General features: G+C 48.8%; 2 protein-coding genes across 9 annotated transcripts in view; one reads left to right on the forward strand and one right to left on the reverse strand.

The window, feature by feature from the left end:
* GDI2 (GDP dissociation inhibitor 2) overlaps window positions 1-9,977 on the forward strand; it is a 29,342-nt gene extending 19,365 nt beyond the window's left edge. For all 3 annotated transcript variants that reach the window (XM_077897317.1, XM_077897316.1, XM_077897318.1), the window contains exons 5-11: window positions 1,143-1,341; window positions 1,575-1,706; window positions 5,793-5,892; window positions 7,300-7,471; window positions 8,629-8,773; window positions 8,905-8,959; window positions 9,041-9,977. In XM_077897317.1, the coding sequence (XP_077753443.1) occupies window positions 1,143-1,341; window positions 1,575-1,706; window positions 5,793-5,892; window positions 7,300-7,471; window positions 8,629-8,773; window positions 8,905-8,959; window positions 9,041-9,187 (950 nt within the window). In that variant the 3' untranslated portion in view covers window positions 9,188-9,977. The remainder of the gene's footprint in view (window positions 1-1,142; window positions 1,342-1,574; window positions 1,707-5,792; window positions 5,893-7,299; window positions 7,472-8,628; window positions 8,774-8,904; window positions 8,960-9,040) is intronic.
* TASOR2 (transcription activation suppressor family member 2) overlaps window positions 582-17,859 on the reverse strand; it is an 84,150-nt gene continuing 66,872 nt past the window's right edge. For 3 of the 6 annotated variants that reach the window (XM_077897315.1, XM_077897313.1, XM_077897312.1), the window contains 5 exons: window positions 16,230-16,355; window positions 15,328-15,481; window positions 14,492-14,597; window positions 12,331-12,512; window positions 11,491-11,887 (listed from right to left, as the gene is read on the reverse strand). In XM_077897315.1, coding sequence (XP_077753441.1) covers window positions 11,769-11,887; window positions 12,331-12,512; window positions 14,492-14,597; window positions 15,328-15,481; window positions 16,230-16,355 — 687 coding nt within the window. In that variant the 3' untranslated portion in view covers window positions 11,491-11,768. Of the gene's footprint in view, window positions 697-10,747; window positions 11,888-12,330; window positions 12,513-14,491; window positions 14,598-15,327; window positions 15,482-16,229; window positions 16,356-17,859 lie in introns of those variants that run through there. The other 3 variants (XM_077897310.1, XM_077897311.1, XM_077897309.1) reach the window with 2 other exon arrangements.

The following is a 17,859-nucleotide window of genomic DNA, read 5'->3' on the forward strand; positions in this document are numbered from 1 at the left end:
TTTTTAATTCCTAAAAAATTATTTAAAATCCATTTTGATTTTCATTCAGTCTTTTAAAGTCGGCTCCATACCCAGTGTGGGTCTTGAACTCATGACCCTGAGATCGAGTCCCATGCTCTACCGACTGAACCAGGCGGTGCCCCCGTCTCATTTTTTTAAAGCTAGGTTGTAAATAGAATTTAAAAATGTTAATAAGTGGCTGTCGTTAATGGCCTGATGAGCATTTTAATTTCAGTTTTGTTGGTTTCATCTATAGTCTTGGGGGAAATAGCGTTCAGAATATCGAAACATTTCACTGTTCCTTGAGAGTTTGTTGTCTTTACAGTAGTCATATAGTTTAGGAAAGGGGAAGGAGATAAATCCAGAGCAGTTTTTTTCCTTTGGCCTTGTCTTCCTGGCGGCTGTGAACTCAGGACTACTGACAAGAGAGCTGCAGGTTTGTAAAGTAGTTTATACCTGTCTCTTCCTTTTTCTCGTATAAAAAGCAGTTACCTGATTACCTAGGACCTCCCTGAAGTAAGTGCCCGGCAGCATAACCAACATCTTTTCTGTGAGGTGCCGGAGTGAATGTCCGAATACAGAAAAAGGAGGAGCTTTCAGAATTTTAGGCAGTTGGCTGAGTACAGATCAGAGTTGTCGAGAACATTCAGGTGGATGCCCTTGTAATAGTCTTTCAAAGTCATGTTCACCTTGCACCTTAATAAGAGATAAAATTAAGTGTGTTACATTTAATTAAGTGCTGATTATAATTGTAACTGTAAATTTAAAGACTTAATAGCTGATCTGTTGTAATTCTGTTGGTTTCTTTTGAAGCGTAGTAAAAGTAGAAGCCATACTGTCTAGAAGAGCCTCGGGTAATCCCATGGCACATTTTTTTTTTTTTTAATTTTTTTTAATTTATTTATGATAGTCACACAGAGAGAGAGGCAGAGACACAGGCAGAGGGAGAAGCAGGCTCCATGCACCGGGAGCCCGACGTGGGATTCGATCCCGGGTCTCCAGGATCGCGCCCTGGGCCAAAGGCAGGCGCCAAACCGCTGCGCCACCCAGGGGTCCCTCCCATGGCACATTTAAACTTGCCTCTCACACTCTCTTTTCCTCATGTTCTAGCGTGAATGTTTGCTTTTTGACAAATTCTTTAGGCTTAATGGGACTGTTTGAAAAACGTCGCTTCAGAAAATTCCTAGTGTATGTTGCCAACTTTGATGAAAAAGATCCCAGAACTTTTGAGGGCATTGATCCTAAGAAGACTGCCATGCGAGAGGTGTACAAGAAATTTGACTTGGGACAAGATGTCATAGACTTTACTGGCCATGCCCTGGCACTTTACAGGACCGATGAGTAAGTGTTTTGGCTTTTAGATTTGTGTTTTTCTTGGAATTGTCACTGAATTTCTCCATTCTCCAAAATGGAAATTCTAACAAAACAAGTAAATAACCAGGTTATATTATGAAAAGTTCCAGCTGTAAATTAGTGTTAGAACCTTTGAAGTAAAATATGAAAGTAGTGAAATGAAATCATTGAGAAAAACGTTTTTAATATTTATTTTCTAATATTTATTTCCTTTATCCTAGCTATTTAGATCAGCCATGTTGTGAAACCATTAATAGGATTAAACTTTACAGCGAGTCTCTGGCAAGATATGGCAAAAGCCCGTACCTCTACCCACTGTATGGCCTTGGGGAGCTGCCGCAGGGATTTGCAAGGTCAGTGCCAGTCGCTAACCCCGTCTCCTCCTCAGCGGAAGTATGTGCTGCGTGCTTGGGGTGAGGAGCTCCGTCTGCGAGTCACGAGATGCTGCTTATTTTTATTGAAATAAAACTTTTTATATATAACGAAACCACGGATCTACAGGAAAGAAATGCAGTTTGATCCATGTCCAGACCTGTGTACCACCACCACCGCCGGGAGAGGACGTTTGTCCAGGAAGTTCCCTCGGGTCACCTCCTCATCAGCCACCCCCACTCGTAGCAGCTCCACCTGTAACTTCTTTCCACTACAGATCACTCGTGCCTGTGCGGGAGGGTCACGGAGAGGGAGTACTCCGCCGGCCCGCTTGCCCCGCTGCGGTTTCAGTGCGTAGTGTTGTCAGGCTTCTCGATTTTAATCACCCAAGTCGGTGTGAAGTGCGCTCATTACGGCTTCAACTTGGGTTTCCTGAGAACTAATGTTGGTCACCTTCATGAGCTTTTTGGCCATTTGTATAATTTTGTGGTATGATTGTTAATGTCTTTTGCATGTTTTTCAAGATTGGGTTGTCTTTTCTGTTTTTGATTTTAGGAGGCCTTGTATTCTGGTGGCAGTGCACGTACTGTACGTCTTCTCTCCCGGAGTGCCTTGTCTTTTGCTTACGTTCAGTGCTTACTGGGTCCTTCCTGAGAGAGCTCTGCGTACCTTGAGAGCACAAAGATGGTCGCCAGTGTCTTTTCCTGGAAACTTCATAGTTTTCATTGTGAAATAATGTTGGTGTGTGAGGTGAAGTAGGCCTTGAAGTTCCTTTCTGTCCATACCAGTACTTAATTCTTGTAGCACCATTGTCGAAAAGACTTTGTTTTCCAGTCACGTTAGTACCTTTGTGGCACATCCACGGGCCACAGATGTGTATCTGTTTTGTTCCATTAGTTTATTTTTCTTATGCCATTACCATAGATAGCATCCTGAGTATTCTAATTTTTCTTTTTTAAGATCTTATTTAGGGATCCCTGGGTGGCACAGCGGTTTGGCGCCTGCCTTTGGCCCATGGCGCGATCCTGGAGACCCGGGATCGAATCCCATGTTGGGCTCCCGGTGCATGGAGCCTGCTTCTCCCTCTGCCTATGTCTCTGCCTCTCTCTCTCTCTCTCTCTCTCTGTGTGACTATCATAAAAAAAAAAAAAAAAAAATCTTATTTATTTGCGAGTAAGAGCACAAGTGGGGGGGAGCCTGCCAGGGAGCTTGATTTGGGGCTCAGTCCCAGGGCCCCAGGATCATGACTGGAGCAAAAGGCGGACACTTAACTGAGCCACCCAGGTGCCCCCACATTTCAAATAATTTCTTGAATTTTCTGATAATCAAATCCATATTTTTTTATTATCCTTTCAGTGTCTAGAATCCGCAGTGTGTTCCCACTGTCGTTGTGATTTGTCATATTTTCTCCTTTGTCTTGTTAGGATTTTATCAATTTTATTAATCTTGCCAAGGTACGAAGCCTTAGTTTTATTTATTTTCTTTGTAGCTTATTTTCTATTTTATTGGTTTCTTTATTTCTTCTTCCAACATGGGTTTAATTTTCTTCTAGTTTTAGCTTTTTAAAATTGAAACAGATCATGGGTTTTACTTTGTGTAACATAAGGATTAAAAGGTTTAAAATTGGGATCCCTGGGTGGCGCAGCGGTTTGGCGCCTGCCTTTGGCCCGGGGCATGATCCTGGAGACCCGGGATCGAATCCCACGTCGGGCTCCCGGTGCATGGAGCCTGCTTCTCCCTCTGCCTGTGTCTCTGCCTCTCTCTCTCTATGACTATTGTAGATTTAAAAAAAAAAAAAAAAAAAAAAAAAGGTTTAAAATTTCTAAGTATGTATCATTCTCTATGGTACCCTCTCTTTTTTTCTTCTTTGATCCTTGGGTTTTTGAAGGTATAGTGTTTAATTGCTAAACATTTGAAGATCTTAAATATTGTAACTGCTATCTACTTTAATTCCATGACAAAGAACAAACTTGTAAAATTTTAATCTTTGAAATTAAGGCATACTTTATGGTCAAATTTTTTTTTTTAATTTTTTTTTTTTTAATTTTAGAGAATGCATGTAGAGGTGACAGGGAGGGCAAGAGAGGGGTAGAGGGATAGATTCTCAAGCAGTCCCCACTGAGCGTGGAGTCCACCGCAGAGCTCGATCTCAGGACCCTGAGGTCACAACCTGAGCCCAAACCAAGAGTCGGATGGTTTATTGATGGAGCCACCCCGGTGCCCCTCCATGTCTGCTTTAATTATCTCCATCACGCAGCATTATAATTTTTGCACTGAGCAATCAGTTTGAAGAGAGGAGGAGAAAGAGTAGCCATAACCCTCCCCCCCCCCACCATGTTAGTTGCTCTTCTTTCTTATACATCCATTTCTCTGGAGACGCTTCTCTTTATCTCTTCTTCAGTGTTCTTGTAGTTCTAGGTCTGCTCTTACGAGGTCTGTACCTTGATTTTTGAAGGACTTTTGTTGGCTTGAGGTGTTTTCATTCAGCACTTTGCAGCTGCTGTTTCTGATGACAGTGAGCCGTCACTGGGGTCAGTACCCGGTCCTCTGTATGGAACCAGCATTTTTTACCCCCCTCTGGCTGCTTTCAGGATTCTTTTTGGTGTTTTACAGTCTTAACTTGGATTTGCCTCAGATGGTTTTGCCTGGATGGTTTTGTTGAACTGCTTGGATGTAGAAGTTAATTGTTTATATGAAATTGGGAATTTAAAAATCCTCATTTTCTTCAGATATTTCCTCCCATTTCCTCCATCCTCTCCCTCTGGACACCAGGTCTGTGTGTGTTGGATGCTGGGTATTATTCCATAGTCACTGAGGTGCTTTTCATTATTTTGGTCTCTCTGTGCTTCGTATTGGATAATGCCTGTTGATTTGTCTTCAAGTTCACGAACTCCTTTTTGTTATTTTTAAAAGGTTATTAATCCCATTCAGTGAGTTTTAACTTTTTTCTGGTTCTGTACTTTCTACATGTGGAATTTCCAGTTTTTTAAATATAGTTTTTTGTGAGATTCTGTTACTCATTTTGACCCTCCTGAATATATTTGCAGTAACATGTTCTTGAACCTTTGTGTGAGTGAAGTAATAGCTGCCTCCACCCCCCTGCACACGGTGACACTGGTGATCTGGGCACCTGTTTGTACTGATTTGCTTTTCCCGAGGCTTTACTTTGGATCATGTTTTTTTGTTTCTTCCCGTGCCTGGTAAATACTGGTGCGCTGTCGAGATGCTGGGTCCTTCCTTCCTCTGAGGAGTGACTTGTGTGAGTTGGCGGTTCAGTCCTTGGCCACAGGACTGACTCTGCCTTTTATTGGATGGGACGGCAGGGTTTGTTTTGGCTCAATCCTTCGTCGGGTTTTGGTGGAGCACTTACGGCGGGTCCCAGGCCATCTGCTGCGGTAGTGTCAGACTTCGACCCCCTCGTCTTCGAGGCCCCGGCCGTCCTCGAGGCCCCAGCCATACCCTTTGCTCAGCTCCTTGTACCTTTTGGGCATTGCTTTCGCTGGACCCCTTGGAATGTCACAGGTATGAGCACTTCTGGAGTGAAGGATTTGAAGAGCTTTTACAGATTTGGTGGCTCCCCTTTTTGTATCCTTTCCTCCCACAAGTTCATCTCCTTTGAGCTCTGGATTCCATCCTTTGACCCCGAATTGACAAGACCACAGGCTTTCTGCTTGTTCAGCAGCTCCTGTGACAAGGAGCAGGGAGAGGGTCCTTCAGCTGAGCCACCACAGGAGCTCCACACGCAACTCCAAGTCTTCTCCAGTGTCTGTCTGCTTTTAGTTTATTATTTGTCTATTTTTATAGTTCGGCTTTATTTATATGCAGGAGGATTAGACCAACATAAGTTCCTCACTCACTACTGGTTGCTGCTCTTTTTGGACTTGGTATTCAGAACTGCGAATGGGACACTTCATGTCATGGTTTTGTACTTGCTGCTCAATGACTTTGAAACTACTGCCTTCTAGAAGGAAATTGAGGAAATACACATTGCCTGTGACTCATTAAGATCTAAGACTTTTTTAGTAGTTGGGACAATTATAAGTTACTGTCCTCTCACCTTTTTTTAGGCTAAGTGCTATTTATGGTGGCACCTACATGCTCAATAAACCCATTGAAGAAATCATTGTGCAAAATGGCAAAGTGATTGGTGTGAAATCTGAAGGAGAGGTAAGTAGCTTTCACAATGTAAATAATACTGTGTTCTAGTGAAGAAAATGTTGCCTGGTGGAACGGGATTTGGGCATCGATGCTGGATTTCAGACTGCTTTATGCCACTTTGGTGTTCATAATGAGTATGGACTGGCTTGAGATGCTGTGGTTTTTTTTTTTTTTTTAGAGATTTATTTATTCATGAGAGACAGAGAGAGAGAGAGGCAGAGACACAGGCAGAGGGAGAAGCAGGCTCCATGCAGGGAGCCTGACGTGGAACTCGATCCCGGGTCTCCAGGACCACGCCCTGGGCCGAAGGTGGTACTAAACCGCTGAGCCACCAGGGCTGCCCACTGTGCTTTATTTTACAAAAATCTTACTGTTGGTTATTGCTGAAGACTGGGTTATACGTTATGGACGAAACCTTAGTGGTAGGTGCTCTATTTATGGAGTGTAGGTTGGTGCCGGTCTCCTGAATTTTCATTTAAATGTAGCTTTATAATTTATAACTTATATAATTTATAATTTATCAGTGGAATTGGGCCTGGTGAATACTGGGCATTTTATTATTTAATTTGGGTTTTAGCTTCAGTGCTGGCTGGGTGGAGTTTCAAGTAGTTTCTCTGATTCGGATTGAGTACATATGTGTTAACCTTGTTCACGTGCTCATTCGGATTCCGTGGGTCTGTGTCCTCGCGAGCTCTCAGGTGAGGCTGATGCTGAGGTTCCGCCGACCAGCTGATTCGTATTTCATGAGCTGCCAACTCGTACTGATAGCTGGCACTGCTCAGAAGCTAAGACCGGAGAGCTAGTTGGCGTTCCTGCGGTACTGCATGGGTTGGCCCATGTAATCCTCACTCAGCGGTGGACCGTTGGAATGAGTCATTACCGTGGAGCCTTTGTAACTGCCTTGTGCGTCCATCAGAATGGGTTTAGGGAACAGGGACAAACGGGGAGCAATTCATCTGGGATCTCAGAGCGCTGCTTAGTGTGGGATCATCTCCTGTTGTTTCCCCCACGGCGGTTCCCTCGCGGGAGATAAACATTCACGTCTCCCCAGGCACATCCCATATAGCGACAGCCCTTAAATACGGTACTTCATTTAATCCAGCAACAGCTGTTGGAGGTTAAGCTCAGCCAGGTCGGAAACCTGTCTGCCCGACTCTGAATCCTGTGCTTCTAAACACTGTGCACCTGGTTTCCTAGTAGTTGAACAGGACTTCGAATGCACGGGTCTGTTCCAGGAGAATGGGGGGGGGGGGTGGAATTGTTGGCAAAACTAGTTTTAGGTGATCTGTAGTCGAGCAGTAATTGACAGGTACCCTTATGAAGGGAACGTGTTGACGGCCCAGTGGCGTCAGTAGTCTAGCTGGAAGCCTTGGGGACCCGGACTGCTATAAATGGGAGCTCAACCGTTTGCTACAGGTTGCTCGCTGCAAGCAGCTCATCTGTGACCCCAGCTACGTCAAAGACCGGGTAGAGAAGGTGGGCCAGGTCATCAGGGTTATCTGCATTCTCAGCCACCCCATCAAGAACACCAATGACGCCAACTCCTGCCAGATCATCATCCCCCAGAACCAGGTCAATCGGAAGTCAGGTGAGGTGTGAAGACCAGCAGATGTTTGGGCCACGTTGTTAGAATCCTTATTTGCTCTTTTATAAGAAACTTTAGGTCGCGTACGGGAAGAGAGCTGATGGCTTTAGCTCACAGGGATGCGAGGTCCTTGCATTGAAAGGCACAACTCCGCCCTGGAGCCCTGCCTCGCCCTCCTGCTGGCCCCTCCTTTGGGCCTCCTTTCCCTCATTCTAGAATGAGGAATTGAGCTGGCTGGACTGGGTGGTCATGGTGCCTCCTGGCCCCTCTGGACGTGGGGGTGGGGAGGCAGGTCATGGCTTATTAGGCATTAGGCGGCCCAGCTCTACTGTGGTCTTGAGCCAGCTTAGGCTGGATTTCAGCAGTGTGCTAGAAGACGACTTCTAAAGTAGGAATTCCTAATCTCCTTGTGGTGAGCAGTTGCTTTCATCCCCTACCTTTTCCCACCATCCTTAGAGGTGGAAGCCATAAATCTATTTATCGAAAATTCAACTTTAGGAAGGGTTATCAGCATTTAAACAGAACTACTGGTATGTTTTTTCCATGTAAGAAACCGGAATCATGGATTATTAGGACTGCACCCAAGGGACGTGCAGGGGGCCCACACAGACCCCAGGGTTGGTGAACTCGAGAGGAAAGCAGCTCAGTAGTGACTTTAGTATTGGAAATGACGCACTTACTAAGCGGCACGCAGAGGGGGCAGTCGACAGGATGCGAAACGAAGAGTAGCTTGTGCTGATTGGTCATTTTGTTACTTCAATTAAGTAAACGAGAAGCTAGTCCTTAATAAACCGTCCCTTAGCTGTTCAGCCCCTTTCTAAATGCAGGGCTTGGAGAGGGAGACAGTAGCGCAGTCAGTGGGATTGTCAGGTGTCCGGTTAGCGGCCACAGAGGTGGAGAAAGCAAGCTGTGCAAGCCCGGCAGTTCTGGCCACGGAAACCCACAGCCCCAGGAGGCTGCGAGTGGCTCGGTACTTGCATACGCGGTCCTATCTGGAACGGAGAGGGCACCGTCGGCCTACGCTTGCCACCTCAGCCTAGAAGGTTTTGTCTGGTCCAAGCAATTTTAATTCCACCTGATGAAATACGGGGAGAATGGAGTGCGCGCACACGGCTGAGGCCCGTGAACCCTGGCAGTGAGATGGCGTTACTCGTTTGCAGACATCTACGTGTGCATGATTTCCTCTGCACACAATGTGGCCGCGCAAGGGAAGTACATCGCCATAGTGAGCACGACGGTGGAGACCAAGGAACCTGAGAAGGAAATCAGACCAGCTTTGGAGCTTCTGGAACCAATTGAACAGAAGTGAGTGATGGGTCCCTTTCGATGAGCTCAGATCCAAGACTGAGTTCTGACCTGGCAGCGAGGGGAGCGCGGTGAGGACGAGGGGTGGCCGGGGGCAGCTCACCTGCTGACTTCATTCTTTCCCCCTCCAGATTCGTTAGCATCAGCGACCTCCTTGTACCCAAAGACCTGGGGACGGAAAGCCAGGTGAGTGGCGGTCTGAGAAGGGCATCGGCACGGGCGGCGCAGGGAGATGCCTGCCTCACGTCTCGGTGATTTTGTTTGCAGATCTTTATTTCCCGCACGTACGATGCTACAACTCACTTTGAGACCACCTGTGACGATATTAAAAACATCTACAAGAGGATGACCGGCTCCGAGTTTGACTTTGAGGAAATGAAGCGCAAGAAGAACGACATCTACGGGGAAGACTAGGAGCAGTGCACGTACTCATCTCGCTAGGACAGACCTAACTCTGGCAAATGACGCATACTGTTCGCCCCCGATAGCGTAGGCCTGCTGCTGTAATCCGCACCGCGATTGCAGGGCACTGTACCAGTAAATACTCCTTCCCTTTCTAATATCATGTAGGAACGTGTCTCACGGCGGGGCTGCTCCGCACCGGCAGGTCACCGCGTCTGCTCACCTTAGCCAGCCCTGGCTCTCCCTAGTGGAGATGCAGTCTGAGGACATCCGTGATCCTGGTACGGAGCACTCGATACAGACTTTGTATCTTTTAATCAGTGTAGCCGCCGCGGCCGTGTGCTTCTGCTGCTCTGGAGCCGGAGCAGTACCACTTGCGTGCCATCTGTCCCCCTGGCGTCGAGATTCAAGACTGAATCTCCCCTACGGGACAGCAGCCCTACATCCGCCCCCCCACCTTCCCGTGCTGTGTCCTGTCCACTACTCTGACAGTGCCCGTGGCACACGGCCACGAGTGGGGAGACATGAGCCTAAAATTTAACCCAACTGCAGACCCTGAGAGTCCTTTCGGAGGAAGCCTGTGTGCGGTGTTTTAACCTTATAAAATGGATGAGCGCGAAGGGGAAAAAAACCCCTTGTAAGCAGGTAAACGTAGAAGCTTCTTTTGTATCCCAGGTGTGGCTTCTTCAACGGACCAAGCTGCGATGCAGTATTGATTTGACAGGGCCTGCACTTCAGTGTCTGTCTCGAACGGCTCCACATGATTTCTGTACTGCAAAATAAAGCCAAACTCTGGAAACCAGTTCCTGCTCCATTGGTCTCTTTGTCCTGGCGTTAAGAGTTGGCGTGCATCGTGCTGGCTGTTGTGCGGCGCCCCCGCCCCCCCCACACACACACGCCGACTCCACCCCGATGGCCCCAGGGGATTCACATTCGATGCTTAGCAGCATGCCCGTGGCCTGGCTTCGAAGTGAGTAGACCCCAAATTAGGTTCCTGACACGTCTCCTGGGGCACAGACTGACCCCAGTTGAGAAACCCCTGCTTTTCCATGTTGGTAGGAGGATCTAAAACCCCAGCTAGCCCTTCCTTCCCTTAATTCAAGTTGTCTACCAGGCCTGCGGGCGAAGGCAAGGGCGCATGCTGGGTTGGAGATCCCTCGGGTCTTCCCAGTCTTTGGGTAGCATGCGTGTGGCACGACTGCAACCCTCAGCCAGGCCCACAGGGAACGAGGACGGCGGAGCGTGCAGAGAAGGCTACTCCGTGGTCAGGTGTAAAAACAGTTCTAGAAAAGGTGGGATGGATGCGGGGGTGGGGGGGGGCTTGACCTCTGAGAGCGGAGTGACGGCAGGTGCTGTCGCGCCGGTCGTGCCACCTACGGCTACTGGTCAGATGGGGCGGCCAGGCCTCAGAGCGGACTGTCCAGAGCGCAGGTGAAAGACCGGGGAAGCCCGTCCCTCCCGGGGCTCAGCACCCTGCTCTGGGGGGAGCAGAGCCACTTCTGTCAAGTGGTCTGAAAACTGCCACCACTTTCCCCACAAATTCAAGCTTTGCTCTAAAGGAATCCCAGAAAGTTGGTCTTCAGGGGTCTTTATTTAAAAAATGAAACAAATTAGTTACAAAAACCTCTGTTCCAAATAGATACTATGTATCTACAAACATCTTTTGCTTGGTTTTGAGTTTAAAGATTACTGTAGAAATTATTTCTAATACCATAAATAAGTGATTTTCTTCCTCAGAATTGATTTTGTAGTGCAGTATTTACAAAAACTGAGCTCTTGAAAACAGTTTATAAATCGGCAACGTGACTGTAGTGTTGCTAGAGTAACAGCAGATTCCCCAGTTAAGAGCCTAGCTTTCACAAGGGCGGTCAAGCCTTTAAGACGGACTACCATGCACTACGTACGCCTTCTGGACGTGGACATGCAAAAACCGAGCCATCGGTCAAAATACTTATTTTTGCTACGACTAAGTAAACGTTTGTAAAATTGTTTTTAGCATGGAGCTTATAATTAATAGTTTTGAAGGCTCTCTGTATAAAATGAAATTAATTTAAAACAATAATATCGAACACTGCAACAAAGCTAGTGGACAGCTCATGTTCCACTTGAATAACGGCCAAGATTTTTATAGCAAAGTGTAAGAAAATGAAAACTTCCAAGTTGTAGAACATTGATTTTTCAAATATGAGAAAACGACTCTGTTTATCTAAAAAATTTTCAAAGTAAAACCAGGAATTGGTTGGCGGTGGCGTCGTGGTCTAGGCCAGCTGCCGCTCATCCCTGATTAACAGGACACTGGTATTTCAGCAGCAGGACGCGGTCCAGCAGGGACAACTTCCAGGCACCTCATGGTCACCGTCTCCTGTGTCCTGGGAACAAGGTGAACTGCCAGTGACGACGTGTGCCGTTCAGATGAAGTGGGTTCCCTCAAGTAGGCTGAGCCAACAGCAATTCCACCCCTAATACAGATTTAAAATTTATAGCATGATGTAGAAGGTAAAGAACAGAGTTTGCCAACAACCGGTTTCCTCACAGACGCAAATGTCAGTATGTGTCACGTCCCGTTCACACAGAAGAGTTCTGGAAAGTGTTCTTACCAATAGCTACTCTTAAACGGAGCTGCTATATTTTGTATATTTTCAAGGAAATTATTTACATCTGTAATAAGGATGCCACTATTTTCAAAGACTTCTCTGGAGACAGTGGGCTTTTCTGTAAAAAGAAAAAAATACCTTTTGGTGAAAAATTCATTGATGTATATACTTTATAAGCATCAGACTCCTTTTATTAAAACAAAACACCCACTAACTTGTAGGGAACGGCTTCATCTCTGGGGGGGGGCACTGTTGTAGGGAGGAAAGGTGTGGGGTCAGGAGCGGCCGCCGGGGTGCAGAACACCACTGCTGAAGGGCAGCTCGTCCTCCCCGTCCTCCGGGGGTGACAGGGTCCCCGGGTCTCGCCTGGAGCACTAGGGTGTGGTGCGTAGGCACACGTGGGTTGGGGGCCGTGCACCAGACCGAACCCAGTGGCCCGTGTCCTGGGCCTTCAGCGCACTTCTCCCAACACAGCAAAAGGCTGGTTCTTGGCTGCCGGGTGGACACGCGCACGGATCTTGGACGTTTCTAGAGGAGCCTGGACGAAGGCTGTGAGTTTACCTGTTAGGAAGACCGCAAACCTGGCCTGGATGTGCTGGATCTGCAGGCTCAGCAGACATTTTAAATGTTCTGCTTTTGTTGCTGCTCGAGAGTCACACTGGTGGTAATGAAGCAGCTCGATGAGCTCTGCGCTCTGGTAGGACTTCAATATTAGGTTCTTCTTATGTGCGACCGAATCCACTCTGTAACAGACGCAGCAATGTTAGCCAAGCTCAGGTTCAGTATAAATTTGCGAGTTTACTTTTTACTGTGTCTTCATTTTTAGCTTTTATTCTTCGACTTCTTGCCTTCACAATACGTGAAAACACTCAAAACTCCCAAGACACACCTGGCTTCCCGGACCTCACTGTGGCCCCGCAGGTTCCCCCTCAAGCGGCACAGGCCTACTTCCTCCCTTTTGTCAACACACATTTTTGGACATGCAGGCCTCGTTCCAAGCCAGGGGGGCATCTCCGTGTGCAGGTCCAGCGGCCCCCAGCTGCGGGAGGGGTCGTGCCGCGATGCTTCCTGTCCCTGTTCTAGGGCCACCACTGATCTGCTTAGTCAGATTAGCAACTTCATTAGGAAGTTGCTGCTTCGTAACGGTCATTTCTCACTCCCTTAAATTTTTTATTAAGAGTGTGCGGAGGTGGGAGGGGCAGAGAGCGGGGGACACCGCAGCTTTAGCAGACCCCACGCTCTGTGCGGAGCCTCACCCGGGGCTTCCTCTCACGCCCTGAGCGGAGATCCAGTCAGACATTTAACCCAACGAGCCCCCAGTGCCCTGTGACCTCCCTTAAAATCTCCTCTAACTTCTACATGTCTGTCCATCTGCTTTCTGGAGGAAAGCCAACAAGTCCCCCAGGTCCCCACGTCTCCAGCGGCACTGACACTGGCCATGTCACAGGCTGCGTTTCCTTCAGGCTCTACCCTTCGTGTACACACAATTAAGTGACTGGCATCACACCACATGTTTTATGAGCCCCGCTTTTTATAAGATATTTGCAAAATCTTTATTTTGCAAATGTGTTAAAAATTATGAATGTATGGAATCCATATATTGGTCATGTTTGCTTAGAGCTGGGTCGGAGGGTGGTTTTGAGGTTACTGGTAACCACCTGTTACTATAAACATCTTTGCTGAAACAGAAGTTTTTAAAAGCTAAGGTTGTTTTGGTTTTAGTTTGAGATGAAGGCCTCCAGAGGCCACAGAACAGGACGTTTTCTGGCAAGTGCCCACGATGGCCACTGTGGCGGGAGTGCAAATCCGAGGGCTGGCAGTGGCGGACCGATTTACCTAATGTCCAAACATGGGAAATCCACCCGTGCTTGCCAGGTGGACCGGTGCGCCGTGCGTTCCTGCGCTTGAGCCTCTACTCTGAAGGGCTGGTTAACCGCCTCCACCGCCCCCACCCCCACCCCCTAGAGGTGCAGCATCTGCTCTGGGGTCCGCTCAGACCTCTTGGCTCGCTTTTTCCTCCTGCACTAGTGCTTTCCGGGTACAGCCTCTCCCAGACCTGTTCCCGACTCTGTCTGTCCTTGGGAGGGAGCAGCGCGGTGGGGCACAGAGGACAGCGGTCCGGTTAAGGCGAACATTCTGGGCCTGCAGCCCAGCACCACAGCTCCTCGTTTGACCTGGGTCAGGTCTGCTATCGCGCCCGTGTGGCCACTCCCAATCCCTGGAGTGTGGGGGCAGCCGCTGTACGACACTGGCCGCCCGCCAGTTGGTCCCCGAGGAGCCTGCGACAGCTCCTGGCAGCTCCACACGCATCCACCCCAGGCCCAGCGGCAGCAGCCCCACCGCAGCCCCCACCGCAGCACAGGCCCCATGGCCCGGGGCTCCTCCTGGAAAGCAGCGCTGCCCAGAAGCCCCGCCCTGCTGCCTCCTTCAGTCTGCTGGTTCCCGAACGACTAAACCAAGGGAACGTTCCTGTCCTGTTTCCATCCTGTGACTGGCGACTTGATTCCACCCCACCCCCAACACAGGCCCAGGAGCGCAGCAGCCCATGGCCACGCTTCTAGTCCCTCCAGGTTCACGGCTCACGGCGGCAGAGCCCAAACTTCAGGACTCCTGAGTCTGACCTCCGTTGGCCTCCAGTGCTGTCAAAGTCTGGGCCTCAAACTCTTGGTGGCGGTTCCAGCCTCCCCGCCTCCCTGACAGGCTCCGCGCCCCGCGGCCTCACCTGACGTCCTCTCTCAGCTTTTTGTTCTCTCTGTAGTGGAGCAGCCACTTCCACCTTCCGTTTCTGTTCAGTTTTTCCAGGGTTCTGACCACGTCCTTCAACTGAGCTACAGACGGAAGAGAAGCAGTCTCGTGGGGCCCAGAAACTGTGATGGTGGGGGGCACCTAGGCCTGCTACCCGGCACCCAGACACCAATCCTAGGGACCCCACAAGTGGGAAGTCCACATCCTGCACCTGCAAATACTCCCCACTCCAGTCTCCGTGCAAAATTCAGGCTGTGGGGGTCCACCCCCTCCAATGGGCCAGGAGTGGCGTCTACAGGGAGCTCTAGTATGACATCAGCCGGGGCAGGGTTTGATTATACCAAAAGGCCCCCACGCCAGGCTGCTGTCACCACCTCCTCCGTCTAATCATTGCCCAGGGAGAAGAGTATTAGGAGTGCCTGGCGCATAATTAACAAGACTTAAGAGGCATGTTTCCAGAACATCACCCAGACGGCGGACTGCTAACAAGAGAAATGCAGAAGAGAGGGCTTGTGGGCAGGCGTAGGAGGCAAGCGTGAACGGTCAGGCAGTGCTCCCAGCGGGGTTGGTGCTGAAGAGAACAGGTGGCCCCCGAGAGGCCAGGAGCACACGTGCCAGGGGCGGGGGTGACAGCAAGCCACAAGGGAGGCTCAGCAGAGCACGGGGCACAAATGAAGGCCTCACAAGGTGGTGACTAACAGCGACTTCTGAGTTAATCTCTTTGAGAAAGTAGTGTTTGGGTTGCTGGGGGAAGAGAAATGGACCCAATTAGATTTTAAAGACAGAAACAAGGAAGGAAAACACAAGACCGACCTAATGTTAAGGATTCCAGGATCTTGTCATCTGAGACCATAAAGCCTCCAGTCTGGAACAGCTCCTGGTAGGTGGACTGGAGCACATCCTCAGGGCAGTCCACTCCAGCGAAGAGGACACTGGGGAAGTGCTTCAGCTTCAGAAGAAAGGGGATCTAGCGAACACAAAGGACCCAGAGGGAGAGGTTGGTGGGGTCACTGTTATGCAAGGGCTGCAAGATTCAGGAGCAGCTGAAAATAAACCTAAGCTAAATGACTAGAATTCTGCACCCCCCTCACACCCCAGCAACACCTCCCATAACCCCCAGCACACTCCAGCAGCACCTCCCATAACCCCCGTCACACCCCAGCATCACCTCCCATAACCCCCAGCACACCCAGCAGCACCTCCCATAACCCCCAGCACACCCCAGCAGCACCTCCCTTAAGGAATATGGATTCGGTTCATCTCACCTGCTGTGAGGACCCTAACATCTTGTCTATTTCCTGAGAAGTCTCTGAAACCCCCTGGGCCTGACACTGGGGGTGGGAGGAACCTTAGAGCCGGGAAGCAGGCACTGGGCTCCTCTCCCACACCGACAGCTGCCCTGAGCCCAGGCTGCGCAGTGGGGGCTCCCCCGGACAGGCAACCCCTTTTACTCAACTGACACACTAATATCAGTACAGAGTTAAGAAAACTTCTGCCAGTCCCTGTAAAGGAAGGTTCACTCCTGCTGTGTGGGTTTAAATCTGGGCTGAGACCATGTCCCCACACCGCCCCCCTCGCCGGGGCTCTTCCCTAGTTAGGAGGCAAGTCTTCACTCGGAGCCATAACACACCCCACAAATGCCTCGGTCAGTTAGCTACCCCGCGGGACACCCCATAAAATGCCTGAACAGCGCTGTAAGAGAGGGGCAGACACACTTGATGCAGGCGTGATGCTATGTCTTCATTCCTGATGATGACCAGGAGGGTGTCATTCTCTCTGTGGAAAGCCTGACAGAAATGCTGAGGTTCAACTTCCGTATGGCCTCCTTTCCTCAGGATGTTCTGAAAGATTTACAAGTAACTATTACCACAGAAGGACCACCTGCACAGGATTACTTTCATAGTCCACTAAGCACATCAAAAAGCACATCCTAGTCCCTAAACTATCCTAACCAGGCAACATGGGTGGCAATTAAGTCCTACTTCTTTTTTTTTTAATTAATTTATTTTTTAATTCTAATTAAAAAAAATTTTTTTTTAAGATTTCATCTCTAAACGAGCTTTCACATCTGAAACAGATGGCTCCTGGGCATCACTAACAACTGGGTTTAGAGGTTCATTTAAAAGGAAAGCACTTTCTAATCAATCCTTATGTCCACGAAGTGGCCAAGAGCAGACTAATGCACAGACACGGGGCTCTTGTGCGATCTGAGGCTGTTACCTTGGGGATGCAGATATTCACCCTCAAAATGCCACCTCCAGTCGAAACACTCCTACAACTTTTGGGAAGGCCAAGCTGCAAACCCCGGAGCGTCATGAATGGCCGGGGAGCCCCTGGATGCTCCCGCACCGGCAGGACCACCTGCCCCAGGCCTGACTGGCAGTTACTCGAGTAATTATGAGCAATTCCTTCACTCCATACCCCTCTGTGATGCAGACACTGTTTCTGTCTGAAGGATTCTGGACGTTTCCACCGCACACCCTGAGGCTTCTCCTGGCACCAGGAGCACGGTCTGACCAGCACTTGTTATTTCCTTTGTAAAAGCACAGTGTCCCTGGATCTCAAAACAACTCAAATTTGATCATTTCGATACTTCAACTCAAAATGCACAGCAACGTAACTTCAAAGAAACTCCTCCAGGTAAGATCTAACGAAGAGCCCACCGAAACGTCTCAGTACAGATCCTTGGCTCTGACTTCATTTACTAATAAATGACCTGAAGGAACACATTTTCTGAGACATTCAACACCTTTACCACACCCCGTGAAACCTGGGCTCTTCGGTCACACACTTTGAATTTCTATAATAATAAAGGAGCTTCTGCATCTTACAGATAAGTGGGGCCGGACGCCCCATCTCTCCCAAGTGCCTCAGGACTCCCCAGGCCAGAAAACTTCCCAGGGGAGCTAAGTTTTTGAAAACATTTTGCTCTAGATTATCTTGATAGTACTTTATTCTGACGCTTAATTTATACTGTGTCCACCTTCTCTCTTGAAGGATAGTTTTACCTTTGCACAAAATTTGTTACTTTATTTTATGATTTATTTATTCATGAGAGATGCACAGAGAGGCAGAGACACAGGCAGAACGAGAAGCAGGCTCCATGCGGGAAGCCCGATGCAGGACTCAATCCCAGGACCCCAGGATCACGACATGAGCTGAAAGCAGATGCTCAACTGCTGAGCCACCCAGGGGCCCCCAATCTTTTACTTTCTGTTGTAAACAGTGGCCACGAGATAAATATGATCCATGAAACACAACACACACTCCCAAACCATGTGTGGGGTCTCGAAGCAGTCCAGCTGTAGGTGTGAAGTGAACGTGGCTACTACGCTCTCTCTCTTG

Source organism: Canis aureus, chromosome 5, assembly GCF_053574225.1.
Source record: "Canis aureus isolate CA01 chromosome 5, VMU_Caureus_v.1.0, whole genome shotgun sequence".
Lineage (NCBI taxonomy): Eukaryota > Metazoa > Chordata > Mammalia > Carnivora > Canidae > Canis > Canis aureus.